The 15,020-nt window shown below is 32.5% G+C and overlaps 1 protein-coding gene and 1 long non-coding RNA gene across 3 annotated transcripts; both read right to left on the reverse strand.

Annotated features, from left to right (window-relative positions):
- Positions 1-5,925: 5,925 nt before the first annotated feature.
- Positions 5,926-7,403, reverse strand: LOC132633635 (uncharacterized). The gene is made up of 2 exons (XR_009579718.1): positions 7,361-7,403; positions 5,926-6,201 (listed from the first exon to the last, which is right to left on the reverse strand). It is a non-coding gene; the product is annotated as an uncharacterized LOC132633635 (long non-coding RNA).
- A 3,643-nt stretch (positions 7,404-11,046) lies between these two features.
- On the reverse strand, positions 11,047-14,632 carry LOC132633636 (CEN-like protein 2). Of its 2 annotated transcripts, none has more exons than XM_060350167.1 (4): positions 14,389-14,632; positions 13,952-14,013; positions 12,172-12,212; positions 11,047-11,390 (listed from the first exon to the last, which is right to left on the reverse strand). In XM_060350167.1, exons 1-4 carry the CDS (start codon positions 14,584-14,586, stop codon positions 11,173-11,175), a joined length of 519 nt encoding a protein of 172 aa, XP_060206150.1. In that variant the 5' UTR covers positions 14,587-14,632; the 3' UTR covers positions 11,047-11,172. The 2 variants fall into 2 exon arrangements, with proteins under 2 accessions (XP_060206150.1, XP_060206151.1); XM_060350168.1 differs by having other exon boundaries at positions 11,047-11,386; positions 12,168-12,212.
- Positions 14,633-15,020: the final 388 nt, after the last annotated feature.

Genomic DNA, 15,020 nt, shown 5'->3' on the forward strand with positions numbered 1-15,020 from the left:
ATATACTTCATTCCAACTCAAATTTCATTTAAATTCAAATTCAAAAATAATACGCTAAGCTATTACAATATGATTTTTTTTAACATAATATTTTACACAGTATTTATTTGAAAAGATAGGATTTCAAGATCCTATTTATCCGTATCCTACGTACATTAAAGATTATGGCTATGTAGATAATTATACAAATACAAAAAAAAATTGAGAGGGTGTCCATAGTACGTCTCACTAATTTATTTATTTGAGTAATAATTGGTGATATTTTATCTACTGATTGGCAGGAAAGGAAATTGGTATCTTTATCTATCTTATTAGTCCTCCAAAGCAAACGTTGTAGATTTGCTTGGGCTAACGCCCCTACTTAGCAGAAAGTAAAAAATGGCATTAGTATATTTCATGTTTTCTGAAAATTCATTTGCTTATTGCCTAAACTTTTCGAAGGTGAGTCATTCTTTAATTCAAAGATATACTTGAGTTCCAATTCAGATTACAAAAGCCAATTCATTAACAACTTTCTAATAACTATGCCAAGTTAAATTTTATTTTTAAATCTTAACTAAAATAGGATATTTCAAATTAAAACAATGATCTTCTGAAGATTATTCCTTTTAACACACAGATAGTAAAATTTATTTCCTCTAATTTAGCAACGGGAAATCAGCAATAAAAATTACTACCTTAGTTTCGTCGCAAATGCCATATGCATTTTGTCCCCCTTCCCAGCGATCAGTTCTGCAAAACAATGAACAGTTACGATTTCTTCAACACAATAGCGAATAGCAATTCGCAAAAAGGATCGGTTTCTTCCTATAAACATTACTTACTTCATGATGAGTTTCCTTATCAACTCACCAAAGAGTCCAAACGGGCTTCCAAATTCAAATTGTGATCAAGTGAGTGGAAGAACTTAAGAGATCATTCGTGAGTATTTCAATGCCTCAAAAGTCATTCCTTTACATTGCATCTCTTCAGTTTACTGGTTGATCGAATGTTGTTCGGTGTTGAAGTATGGAGTCAGTGTACAAATAAAAGAGAGTGGATAAAATATTTACCAGGGTCATATAGCTCGTAAACCTTTCATTCTCCAAAATCAGCATAGTAGTATTCCTTCAACTGATGAAAAAGCTAAAAATTGACAAAAAAGAAAAAAATAGGAATGCTGGATTCTAAGGCATGCCACATCAGCGGGTCTTTGTCCCTGCTTTATATATACTAGTATACGTACCCGCGCGATGCGCGGATTGTTTCAAAGAAAAAAAAGAGAGAAGAGAAATAATAGAACATATGTGTATGAACCACGTGTGACACATATTGTAGATCTTATATTTTATTTTTCTGGTCAGCCTTATTACAAACTAACAATTTCCTATGGTATATGTAACTGCTACTACTTCATTCCAAAAATGGAGGAACGTCTGGGAAAGTGATATTATCCATTGCCTTGCTTTCGAAGGGAGTTCTAGCAGCAAATAATATCCCTTTTTTTTATTACATTTTGAAGGCTAATAAACGTATGATAAATCAGTAAAGATAGTAACCGAAGTAATATCTCTCAAGTCAAATGTAAAAGTTTAAAAGATAACTACCAAGAAGAAAACATCATAATCCCAACTTATCCTTATATTTTGGCTCATCATCTTAGCCGTGTCAATAACTGATCTTTAGTGGTTCTAATTTAGAAACTACTCCTCAATTAGTGGCTATAATTTTGTATATTGTTTAACTTTAAAATTTTAGAATTTTCTTTTCCAAAAAAATATATAAGCTCGTCGTAAAGAAGTTTAGAACGGATTCATGATTTATATACAACAAAACCTTATTAAATTAAAGTTTACAAAATATATTGTTTACATTTAAAACCAAGAGAATAAACAATTTAAGCTTAAAAAAAATAGGAACACTGACCGAGAAAACTAACTAATTAAATAACTTTTGTCCTAAAACTAACACATGACATTTTCCTACGCTACCACTTGTCACAATTCTATTGCAAACTATCCTCTTTTTAATAATATTAGTATTAGTATAGTATAAGCACCCGCTCGATGTGCGGAAAGTGTTAGAGAAAACAATATTAAAAAAATTATCTTATTTACTTGACCATATTAAAAAAATTTATTATTTTATCAATTGTGAAAGTTAAACCATTTGATCCACGATCTTTTATTAGAACGTAAGCAAAGCAAGGAGAAAAATCATCTCCCCCATCTTAAATTGTCTTAAGATTTTTGTGTTATGTGTAATAAAATACAGAATTTATTGATAAATATATTAAATTATTTACCAGGATCAGAGAAAAAGTTCATTTAGACTGCTAAATAGAAGATTGTTATCACAAATATTAATTAATTATGCGTTCTCTCCTTAATTTATAACTTTAGTTATAGTAAATTAACATGATTTAGTAAAAATACTGAGAGTGGGTAAATTTTTACTATCAAAGAGTACATTAGCAGCTACAATTATACATAATGTTGAAATTACTTCAATCATCGTAAAAATTACTTGACAACTAATTTTTTTTTCGGGATCATAATTTAATTCTATTTTTAAAGTACATTAGATTATTATTTTTTTAACAAAATATTTAATTCTTATTTTTTTTAAAAGGAAATAAATATATCATACTCATCCAATAATTTTGTTTGTTTCTCATTTTTCTTTATTGCATTTTTCAATGCTTAAAAGTAAACCATCCATATCAAAATTCATGTATATATATTTTATGACTGTATTATAAGATACTTATCTTTCGACATAATATCATTTTAACACTAAGTTATGATTAAGTTTCTTCCGAAGTATAAACAGAGAAGCAAGCCAGAGGTTTATGTATCATAATAAGAAGTCGGAATTAAAAATTAAAACTAAAAGTCTCAAACAATCAAATATATAATCCAAAAGTGAATCTAAGGGTTTGAACAAAAACTAAGCTTATTAATTTGATGGTAAATAGTGATTTCTTAAGTATAAATTGAAAAATAGAATAAAATTTTGGGATAATTTCAATAATATACAAACCAACATAAAATATTACATTTACGTAGTCATTCCGCATAGCCAATTTTTTTTTCAACAGTTTTTATACACACGATATAAAACATTATACAATATTACATACTTACTATAGACAATGTATAAACATTGTATAAAAGTGTATAATAATGTATAAAATTTTGGGTAATATCAGAAATATGAGCCATTGCAGATAAATATTTTCTCCAAATAGATATACAGTGTTCCCTAAAATTATTTATAATCTATACAAAAATATAAGTGGCTTCCGATGTTCCTCTTTTGTTTTTGTTTCCTTTTTTTTTTCATGCACTTTTGTTTTGCTATTTTAATAAAATATCAAACACTAAGTACTATTTATGGCAATATTAGTGGCCCACCTTACCTTTTATAGTCATTACTAATTTCACGTCAAGATTTTTCATAGAATCCTGCATATTTTATTTTTATATATATAAATAATTTATAATGAAGCTAAAAAGATTACTTTAAATTATGTACATAAGATGATATATTGCATTGCATAAACGCTATAAATAGAAATCGTCATATTTTATTTAGGAGAATAATTAACTTCTACAAAATTCTTAAGTTAAGGTAAAAATAAAATAAGATTGTACGTACCTGATGCATGTGTAATGCTTTTTTCTTTTTCTTTTCCATAGCTTCAACTCATACTTGCAACCAAACCATACAAACAAACCAATAAAGTCTGCATAGTTAGAAATAGGATTTTTTTTTTTTTAAGAAACAATAAAAGATATGATTCTAAGATCATATTTATCCTGATTATAATTAATATAAATATAGATTACTGCCACTTAAACTTTATTAATTGTTGATATATTTCTTAATTCAGAAATACATTTTTATTTTTAACTTATATTTGTTAAAACTTTGCATAAACAAAGACACGCACAAAAACAATATGTTAGTACGTTGGATGCTACTTATCCATGCATCACATATATAGTTTTTCCACACTGTGTAACGTACCAACACTAACTTCCTCATATATGTCTAAACATGACAGGACTAAAGACAATGAGCTCATAATTCTAATGGTGGCAAGTTACCTTAGTAATCCTATATATTGAGGACGAAAATTAGCAACTCGACAGATCATGTATGAATTATATACTCATGTTTTCAGAAAATACACTTGATATATAAAGCTAGGGTACCCACTAACATTGTGATCACTGTTCGTTAAAACCTAAAGCACCTTTAAACTATAAACTTGAAAAGTTTGTTGCTTTCATGCGTAGGTGTTGTAGATTTACACCGTTCAACTTCTTGCTCTAATCTTTCACATCTCCTTCTTCCATAATAATCTTATTTCTCCATTTATACAGCTACATTAGCAAACCGGCCTCTTTAAGAAGTCTTCAGTTTCTACAACATAAATCAACAACAAAATTAGAGATTTTGGAATAGCAAACAGCTCTACGTGCAAAAGCTTGGCTTTTAAACATAGGTTAAAATAAAAGAATCAGAAGAGGAAAAAACAACAAATGAAAATAACGATTTGCTTGTGCATGCGTGTTGCTTTCTTTCTCTTTATGTGTGTGTGTGTGTACAGAATAATATGTGTTGCGTGCGTGTGTATATACAGAATGATATGTGTTGTGTGTGTGCGTGTGTGAGATCGTGCAAAGGGAAAAAGGGGGAATGGGGACGTGGTGCAAATGTGGGCAGTTTAGGTTAATTTTTTTTTTCTTTTCTGATTTTGTCTAATAAAACTGTAAACCCATGAGAGAATTAGTGATCAACCAGTTAGGATGTTGATTTGGATAAATACAAAAAATTAAAAAAAAAAAAAAGGAATTTTTTTCCAAATTAAATTTTATTACATAGCTATATCTTGGGGATTTCATTTTACAGATTTAAATTCACATTTTTAAATTTAGATTTTAAATATACAGATATTTAATTATTCTTAAATTGATATGCATTGCTCTAACCGTCCTTTATTTAACTGTGTGTGATAATGAGGAGGAAATGTGGGAAGTGGGATTATTAGTTGATGGTTTTTATTTCTCTTTTCTTTTCCACATTAAAAAAAAAAAAAAAACTAACGTTGGTGGTTTCTAAGTTTCTAGTGTTGTTGCAATATTGCAATTATGCAACTGCTCCAAACGTGTTAAGAAGGTATATGTTGAAACGTGATTTCTAAGTTTTTAAATTTTTATTATCTTTAAATTTAAATTCAAAAACAATAACTAATAACTAATGTAACTACTTTTTATCCTAAAACTATCCTCTTTTTAATAATATATAGATATATATCCAAGAGTTTCATTTTTTCTTAAACCAATGTCTCTTTGTGCTGGTTTAATCTTTTGACCACGTCAGTCATAGTAGAGCAGTGATCATAACTAAACAGATTTATTAGGATATATATATATATATATATATATATATATATATATATATATATATATATATATATATATATAGAGAGAGAGAGAGAGAGAGAGAGAGAGAGAGAGAGATTATCAACTTATCATCCCCACAACAATATTCTTCGGTCACAGACACCAATACCACTAATTAAAACAATCAACTGTCACTATCACTAGCCATCATTTATAATTACCACCACCGACTATCATTACCGCAATAATCACTACCAGCAGCACCACCTTTATACATTACTAGACGCCATTATCAATTATCAGTTATCATCACTAGGGCTGGGCATAAATATCGAAAACCGAAAAATCGGACCGAACCGAACCGAACTTCAAGAAACCGAAATCGAAACCGAACTAGTTTGGTTTGGTGTTTGGTTGTCACGACCCAACTAGGGGGCCGTGACGGGTACCCGGGGCTAACCACCGAGCACCGCTCATTCTATGACTTATCCTGCTAATTTAATACTTCTTTGATCAATTTATATTCAAATCATAAAGAAATCATCTTCTGTTTAAAATATATATACTTTTGTAAACATAAGCCTTTAGGCTATCAAAATAATATGCACATATATGTATATAAATTTCTACATAATGGCAACCTTGGGATACCACACAACCCACACTGCGTATCTACGAGCCTCTACTGGAGTACTAGACATATACATATATACACAAAATCATAGCTCGACTAGCACCTCCAAAATAGTGGAGTGCTCCCGTAAATCTGCTGATAGCTCCTATAGGTCGGCGCCGTCTCTCTGTCTACCTGTGGGCATGAACACAGCGTCCAAAGAAAACGGACGTCAGTACGAAAATTTTACTGAGTATGTAAGGCATAACAATGAAAAGACGTCAATGAGATAAAGGAAACATCAATAAGGAGCAACTGTATATGACTGTCACGTATAGAAGAAATAGCACATGCTGACTTACTTCATATCATATATTGCTGCGGAACGTGCAGCCCGATCCATATATCATCATATATAAATATATTGCCGCGGAACGAACGGCCCGATCCATATGTCATCATACATTAATATATTGTCGTGGAACGTACGACCCGATCCATATATAGTATAGTATGTTAGTGTCGAGGAACGTATGGCCCGATCCATATATAATATAGTATGTTAGTGCCGAGGAACGTACGGCCCGATCCATAACCCATATATCCCGCGTCCGGGCACCCCGCGTCCGGGATGAAATCATGATATGCCAGCTGTACAGGTGGCTATGCGTCTATAGCGCCTCACCTTTCCCCACTTCCCCTGAAAATATTTTCATATCATACACATATACATACATAATATACGTAGCATGCATGAGGGCTCAAGGAAAGTTATGTTCCTGCCGGAGTGACGTAAGGTCGAACACCTCCGATTATATTATGGATTAATCATGATCGTCATGTCTCGCCTTGAAGGGACAATCATCATAAGGCGAGAATATCAACGAAGGCTAATATAAAGAGAACAGAGGGTAGGGTCATAATCTTGTAAGAAGTAATTCTGTATACTTTTGGAAATCTTAAAGGAAATATAGTCGTCATCCATGAATAAAATTGAGAAGTCAAGAAATAGCTCAATATTCTTACATCGTCATTGAAATCATAACTTGGAACCTTTAAACATGAAATCATCTCATCGTAGTCATCATAGGAAAATATTCTCATCTTTGGCATCATTGTAATCATGATAAAAAAAAATATGTCCATTATTGTCCTCATAAGAGCTTAAAAACTCGTAAACCTTCGTTTTGGAACGATGCAGGCATTTGGAAAATATTTACGGGTTATCAAGGAAGGAATCATGCTTTGGAATCATAAACTTCTAACTTTTGAAATTAAGGAAGTCATGGAAGCATTTATGAATTCACAACTTAGGAATCATGCCTTTGAAAGAAAGGGACAAGCCTTAACATACCTTTGTCGTTAACTATGCTATCGTTCGCTTGATTTCCCTTGACGTCAGGTCTCTACCTTCAAGAGAGAATTCGCACCATCGTTAGTCAATCGACGAGAAAAACGCGCTACTATTTCTAGGGAAAACTGGGCAGTGTTTCCTTTGTTTCTAATACTTTTCGCATGTTTCATTTCAGCAACCAAACATTCACAACAACACTCACAATATCGTATCAACAATCGCAATCTATTTGCATTTACCACATTCCACCATTTTCTCCAATTTCTCCATATTTATGGGTTTTAGCTCATCATCACATTTTCTCATACATCACACCTATTTCATGGTCTATACGTCATTTATAACATATTCATACTCCCAACTCATCAATAGTCATAATTTAATCCAACTATCATTCAACTATGGCACTATTCACGTTTTATGACCCATTTACTACACTCTTCTATAATCCAAGTGTTTCAATGTATAAATACTTCAATCATCATGAGAAAGTCATGAAACTTAACTCAGATAGTGATTGAACAAGTCTTGAGTGGAGTTCCCCTTCTAGCACCAAAACCCTACCTCACCTTCCTTAGGATTTTCTTGAAGAAGATAAATCTTATTTGAGTTTCATACACTTTGATTCCTGAATTTGATGTTGTTAATCTTGGTTCCCTTTGATTTTTCTTGTGGATGAAATGTTGAGAGGGTTCTAGAGGGTTTTAGGACCAAAAACGGTGAAAAAATGGGTTAGAAACGAAATTGGGTGTATATATAATTGTCCAGAAGATTTTGGACTGACACAACATGCAGCACGCTTCGCGAGTCGCGAGCATGATCCGCGAGTCGCAGGTGGTGTCGCGGAGCTTGCCAGCTGACCGACCCTCACTGGTACATTTTGCGATGAAACGGCGTTGTCGCGGGTCGTGTCCGCGAGTCGCAGGTCATCCGCGATTCGCGGATGGTGTCGCGGATGGTGCCCGTAACATTCTGTCGTAGAATGGCCATAACTTTTGATCCCGATGTTCTATGGGGGCCCACGACCTATGGTTAGAAAGCTCTTTTAATTGTCTACAACTTTCATCCTGTGGTGATTTTCCCAAATTCCAACTTTATAATAGCGTTCTGGCCCCTACAAACCAGATCATCTGAAAATGTTTTCCTTAACTCGCCCTTTTGGATGGCTTATGCCCATATTTGGCTTATGGTTCCTTCTTGAAACTTACTTAACACTTCATTACTAATATAAGGGAAATTATAACTCTTCTCCACATTGCCATTAAGACACCATTAATTCGATACTCTAAATTCTTTCCCGATACACAACATATACCTTGCTTTCTTTAACAACTTTCGTCTCCTACCTCCAATGTCTTTGAAATCTCATTTAGAATCATTAAATATTATTTCTTACTTATCAAAACATCATATGCATCATGACCTTCGTCAGTCAATTCACTGTGCCTGAACGGAAAATTTTCCGAGGTGTAACATTGGTGTTCACCTTCAAAAAACCAAAACCGAAATAGCCGAACCGAACTTTGATGAAACCGAACCGAAGAACCGAAATTTATACATTACCCAAACAAATTAAAATAGTCCAGACCCATTAAGTTTAAGTAAAAAAAAAAAAAAAAACCCAATTGTAATAAGCTTTCTTTTGCTTTTGTATCCCTAATTTTCCACTTCAGTTGACAAAAGCAAATATCCTTAACAAAGAAAGGTGACTAGGATGTGTCTTTAGGATTAATGTATGTGCTTTATGTGTTTTCTTAATTATTCTTACTGTATATATATAGTACCTAGTAATCCCTATATTATGGTTATGGTTTTCTGTTCTTGTGTATCCTGTTTGTTTGATTTTAATTTTAATTTGTTAGTTTTATGTTTTTTACTTTTGAGAATATGAATTAGTATAAATGGAATCACTTCTAATATCATATCAAAAAAATCGAATTGAAAAAATTGAAACCGAACCGAACCAAACTTCAAAAATTCGAAACCGAAAAAATCAAACCGAACTAGTTTGGTTCGGTATTCACCACCGTTATTAACTATCACCATATCATCCACCACAATTATCAGCCGCAATCACCAAACGGCCACTCAGTGTGTTGAAAGGTCCGCACACAAAGACCAATCAATTTCAAAAGCTGTAATAATTAATTATTCTCCACGCACAACTAGGAAATGCACTTCTTTTGATGAACTGTTTTGATGTCTTTTAGGGTTCTCCGACATTCAGATTCAGTTTTTTTCCAGAAATAAACATATCTTGTACGTTAAATTGTCTATAAATGGTTAAATCTCTTCTGTCAACCACGTGAATGGTAGAAAACATGAACAAGAATTTAGGTTTTTCACCAATTTCTAGCTTTTTTAATGTGATATAGTTGCAGGCACCAATTAGCTTTGCTGCTGCATATCCAAATATTTGATTTTTTTTTCTTAAAATATAAAGCCCAAAAAGAAAACAAACACCAGGCATGCACAAACCGTACTTGGAAAAAGTTTAGAAGCTTGACCAAATATGGTGTTGATGTGATATAGTTTGAATTGGTACAAATTATAAGTTAAAAAATAATCACTACTAAAAAATCGCTATTTCCCAATGTTTAGTGGCTATTCTCACTGAATGTCGGTAGGAAAAATCTAAAGAGTAGTGTTTTCAAACGGAAAAATTAGGAAGTTTCGCGTTACAATGGGAGCTTGTTTCCCACCATGCGTTTTCCTAGTGAACTTGTTCAGTGGGAATGAGGTGGGAAAATCATGTTTTATAATACAAATTTCCAACTGAATGTAGATGGGAAATTTTTCGTTTCTAGTAGTGAATGAAGACTTTTAAAACTTGTGACCTTAAACATGTCCTAACATTTGTGTGGTTATAAAAATTTTCGGATTCGGCATGCTAGTCCGTGATTTTCATGAAAACTTCATCAGAGGTCGCAAGTTGGTTAGCTAGACCGCATGACTCACTCATGACCGAAGCTGGCTAAATAGGAGCATTTTACATCAACATCAATTACTATGGAGATAGATACCCTATTGGTTAATCAAGTGTTAGAGAAATCTTGCGGTAACAATGCTTATTTTGGTGTTATTATTACTTTACTTCTATTTCTTTGTTTTTTGTCAAAAGATAAGCCAACCAGTGTTCCCATCTGTTAGCTCAGGCTTCTATGTCTGATGCTATGAAGTGGATACTAGATCCCCAATCTTTGATTCATGATGTACTCAACTTTGATTTAATTAATACTCCCTCTGCTTCATTTTATGTGAACCTATTACTATTTGAAGAGTCTACGAGGTAGTTCTTTGACCGTGTCTTTCTTGCACTTTTTAAAAATTATTTGAAATATAAATTATCATGGCTTATAGTACTTTTTATGTAATTTCTAAATATATATATTATTTTTATAAACTTGAAAAATCTATCTCAATATATGCGGTCAAAGTTGTAAAGTTTGACCCTCGTACTCTGAAAAGGTTCACATAAATTAAAACGGAGGGAGTAGTAATTTACAAGAATGTCTTTTTCAAAAAATAAAAAATCTTTTTGGAATATAATCTAAAAAGGAAAATGTATCAGGAGGCAGATTGAATATTTCAGAGACCAACATAATGAAGAAACTTTCTGATCATAGATATCAAATTACACGACAGCACTTGAGGAATATCAAATTCAAAGGTTCATGACCATTACTAGAAAAAACAAACTTGATACTTTTTTTTTAACACTACTAAGAGATTTAAAGTGACTTCATATGAAGGTGAGGTCTGATCAGATAATTGTGAAGAAAAATGACTGATATAACATCAATAATCTTTAATTAACGTCTTCTCGCGGCGGTTTCTCGCTGAGCATTGAAGAAGACGGCAGCGACAGGTTGGCCAAGATCGTTTTCTTGGGCAAAATTTCGAGTGTTGAAATGATCCCTCGAAGTTGGTTGGCCAACTGAATTTCTACATTTCTGCTTGAAGAGAACAAACACAAACCTATGGATCCCAATATTTGGCCTTGGGCTCTCATAGCTCACCAATTCCCTTCCTGTTGTCAGTACATAAACAATATTAAGCACATGATTAGTTAGTCAGTCAATTACTCTAAGAATATGACTAATAAGGAAGGGGTTTAACTCTAGGAGGATTGAGGAGATATTAATAGACAACACAACATCATGTGCTCTAATCTTAATCCATTTGAAGTCAGCTATATGAATTCTGATTGTTCATATGTTGCTCCATTTAAGCTGTCATAGTCCGAAAGTTATTAATCTATCTGGCACTAGAATATTTATTTATATTTTTACTGGAAAATAAATCCATAATAAATTAGAAGACTACCATTAAAACTAAAAAAGACGTATTACCGTAGCCAAAAACGTAATCCCAACTAGCTAATTGGTATTGCCGGTATAGATCTTTATCTTTCATTGTGTCCTACTTTTCATTAGATTTGCATGGATTCCAAGAGATTATATTAGTCCTTTCAAGATTATATCCTTTCATGTGATTTAGGTCAATCATGTCTTCTTTTAATACCTTCATTCACCATGATTTCAAACCTATATATGTACGCAACGGTGCATTTGGAGATCAACGTATGACATGATTAACAAACCATCTCAAGCAACCTCTTATTTTATCATCTATATGTGCAACTTTTGCCTTTTGCTAAATGTGGTCATTCTTAAATTTTGTATAATTTTGTTTGACTGCATAATACCGCTCCATGGAATTAACATAAAATATAAAGTACTAGTAAATCGAAAAGCATCTTTTATCTTCTTTCCATATGGTTGTAATCTTGACGAAGATACTGAACTTACCAAAAGTAGCATCAGTGGTACCTGGAATGTCAGTTACTATCCTGTCAAAACAATCAGTAAAAATACTGTCAATTTTATAAACTAGCACATATATTATAAGAATACAATCCAAATAAACATGATCATCTCATATAATATGTAGATTTATACTGATTTTTTTCATACTCATTATATTAGAGATCTTTTATTACCTTCCATACTCTTGTATCCTTCCATACTAGTAGGTGTAGTATTACTTTTGTAGTTTCTTGTCCTTCGATTTCCTGTTATTATCTGTTATCTCTTGTACTTCGATTATCGTATTAGTTTGATGCATTGACTGTTACTTTTCTTCGGTGCTTATGAATACTATTTTGTCATGACTTCTTTACTTTCTTCAATCCTTGTCTAACTTTTTTTTTGTCATGCTTTCGGAAACAATCTCTCTACCTCCGAAGGTAGGGGTAAGGTCTCCCTCTCCAGACCCCACTTGTAAGATTACACTAGGTATATTGTTGTTGTTGTTGTAGTATTAGACTCCTACTGTTTCTCCTTATATACATGGCCCAATATCTAGCAGTATGTATGCATGGCCATTGGCAGTAATAGATGAGAGAAGGCATAATACATAAACAGACCCTTAAACTTGGTCTCAGCGGGCAAGTATGCACAAATAGGCACCTTAACTTGTCTAGAGTTGAACATGTGAACACAAATGCTGACGCGACACATAAATTGTGGAGGGCCGCGTCATTTCCACGTCAGTACCACGTAAGCATTTGTATTTAAGTGTTCAATTTTATACAAGTTGAGGTGCCTACTTGTGCACACCCAAAGTTGGAGGGCATACTTGCCAACTGAGGCCAACTTTAAGGGTTTGTTTATGTATTATGCCATGAGAGAATTGTCATGTAACTTTTTGAGCAGACTGCTGTGCACATGTACAGTCAAACCTCTCTATAACTGTCATTCGTTATAAAAATATATTATGTGACAATAAAAGTGTTGATGAAAAGCCTCAACTTACTACTACTTCGAGATAGAACAGTCAACTGTTAAGCTCTTGGACAACCTTTAAGGGAAAACTATTGACTTTCCTTTAGCTGAAATTTTGGACAGCATTCTTCATCAATTCAAGTGTTATATTATCACTAAGAGACTGAAATTTATTAAACAACCTACAATTGTAGAATTCTTACGTCAAACTTGAAATATTTAAATTCCCAATTAATTTTAAATGCATATGTTCCTTAGATTTTAATTTTTTATCGGTATGGTAACTAGTTATGGATTTATTATTCTTTTCAATTTTTAATTAATGAGATATGAAAATCAATTGAGATTTTAAAATAAACAAGTATATTGTTTTTGTTTATAACATAAAAAGTACAGAAAAATGATTGTTTGCGTACTTTTATTTATAACAGCTAAATGAGATCTAAACATCAAATGCCAGTATGCATACATAACACACCTCACTATAGTAGCCATGAAGTTTTCGGACAAACACTTCCATTATAGAAAGGTTTGACTATACAGGATATTGTTAGTGTATATAAGTTAAATTTTTTCTTATTGAGAATATTCATCGAGGTGAAAAAAAAATACACTATCAAGTCACCTTTGCCTATTGTAGTAGGTAAGCTCATTATTTTCAAGATTATAAATCTCACGTTTTGTAGAAAATTACCTATAAATATCTTCTAGATAACCAAATATAATTGTACAAAAAGGAATTCACACCCTCACCATATATATGTTAAACTCATTTCTAGTTTGTTTCATTGAGTTCAGCGCATACCAGTGGAGATGCTCTCTTAGATAAGGATCACTAGGGCCAGGAACATCAGGATCTGTCATGACCTACATATATATAAAAAGATCCACATGATAATTGTTTCGCATATTAAAAGAGTTCATTAAGTTATATTGACGGGCCGTGTAAATAAAGTTTTACATTATTAGATCACCCAAAGAATATCTATAGGTAAGACTCCACAATAAATGAATCCGTAATCTTGAAAATGAAGCTATATACCAGCTTCACCACGTTGCTCGGACTTTTCAAATATGTTGACCGGTGCGTGTCTGAATTCTCCAAAAATAGTGTGTTTTTAGAGGATCCAACACGGGTACAACAACATTTCTAGAAATTTCGAGCAACATAACTTGATAGTGTAAAATTAGTTTACGACAGTTCATATAACTTAAACTCGTGTTAAAAAGTAACGATGATACCAGTGTGAAGAAATTTCTCAAATCTCCTCCTTGAACTTCAACTTTAGGTCTAGCAGTGACAGCAGAAGGAAAGAGTTCATGGCCATTGCACACTAATTTGTTGTTAAAAGTGATTGCCATTTTAACATTAGCAGTGAATGAATCAAGAACATCACCTACTACTCTCCCAACAATTAGTGGCTCTAAACTTCTTGCCATATTGATAAAAGGAAAAAAGGAAAGAGATTTTCAAAGATATGTTTTGAAGAAAGACTTAAAAGAATGGCTTGTATTGGACAAATGTATTAGAGGGCCACCTTTATATGTGTGTACTAAGTTATAGCCATCATAGTGAAGGAGAATAAATTGAAAAAAAGTATAGAACACGGGACCTTAGGAAACTTCAAAAGTTTTAAAAAACTCTTTGCTGTTTAGGTCCTACTCCAACCCATCCCCCAACCCACCCCACCCCACTAACACCTATTTCACAATTTTTTTGTGTTAATATTTATTGTGCTCATAACAAAATACAATATTAATACGGACCAGTATTACTTACTATTCAAAAAAAATGTTATAAAAATAGTTCCCAGTTTTTTTGTCATAACAATTACCAGGACATATATATTTTTTTTTAGTTTTAAGTTTGTTGT

Source organism: Lycium barbarum, chromosome 3, assembly GCF_019175385.1.
Source record: "Lycium barbarum isolate Lr01 chromosome 3, ASM1917538v2, whole genome shotgun sequence".
NCBI classification, from domain to species: Eukaryota; Viridiplantae; Streptophyta; class Magnoliopsida; order Solanales; family Solanaceae; genus Lycium; species Lycium barbarum.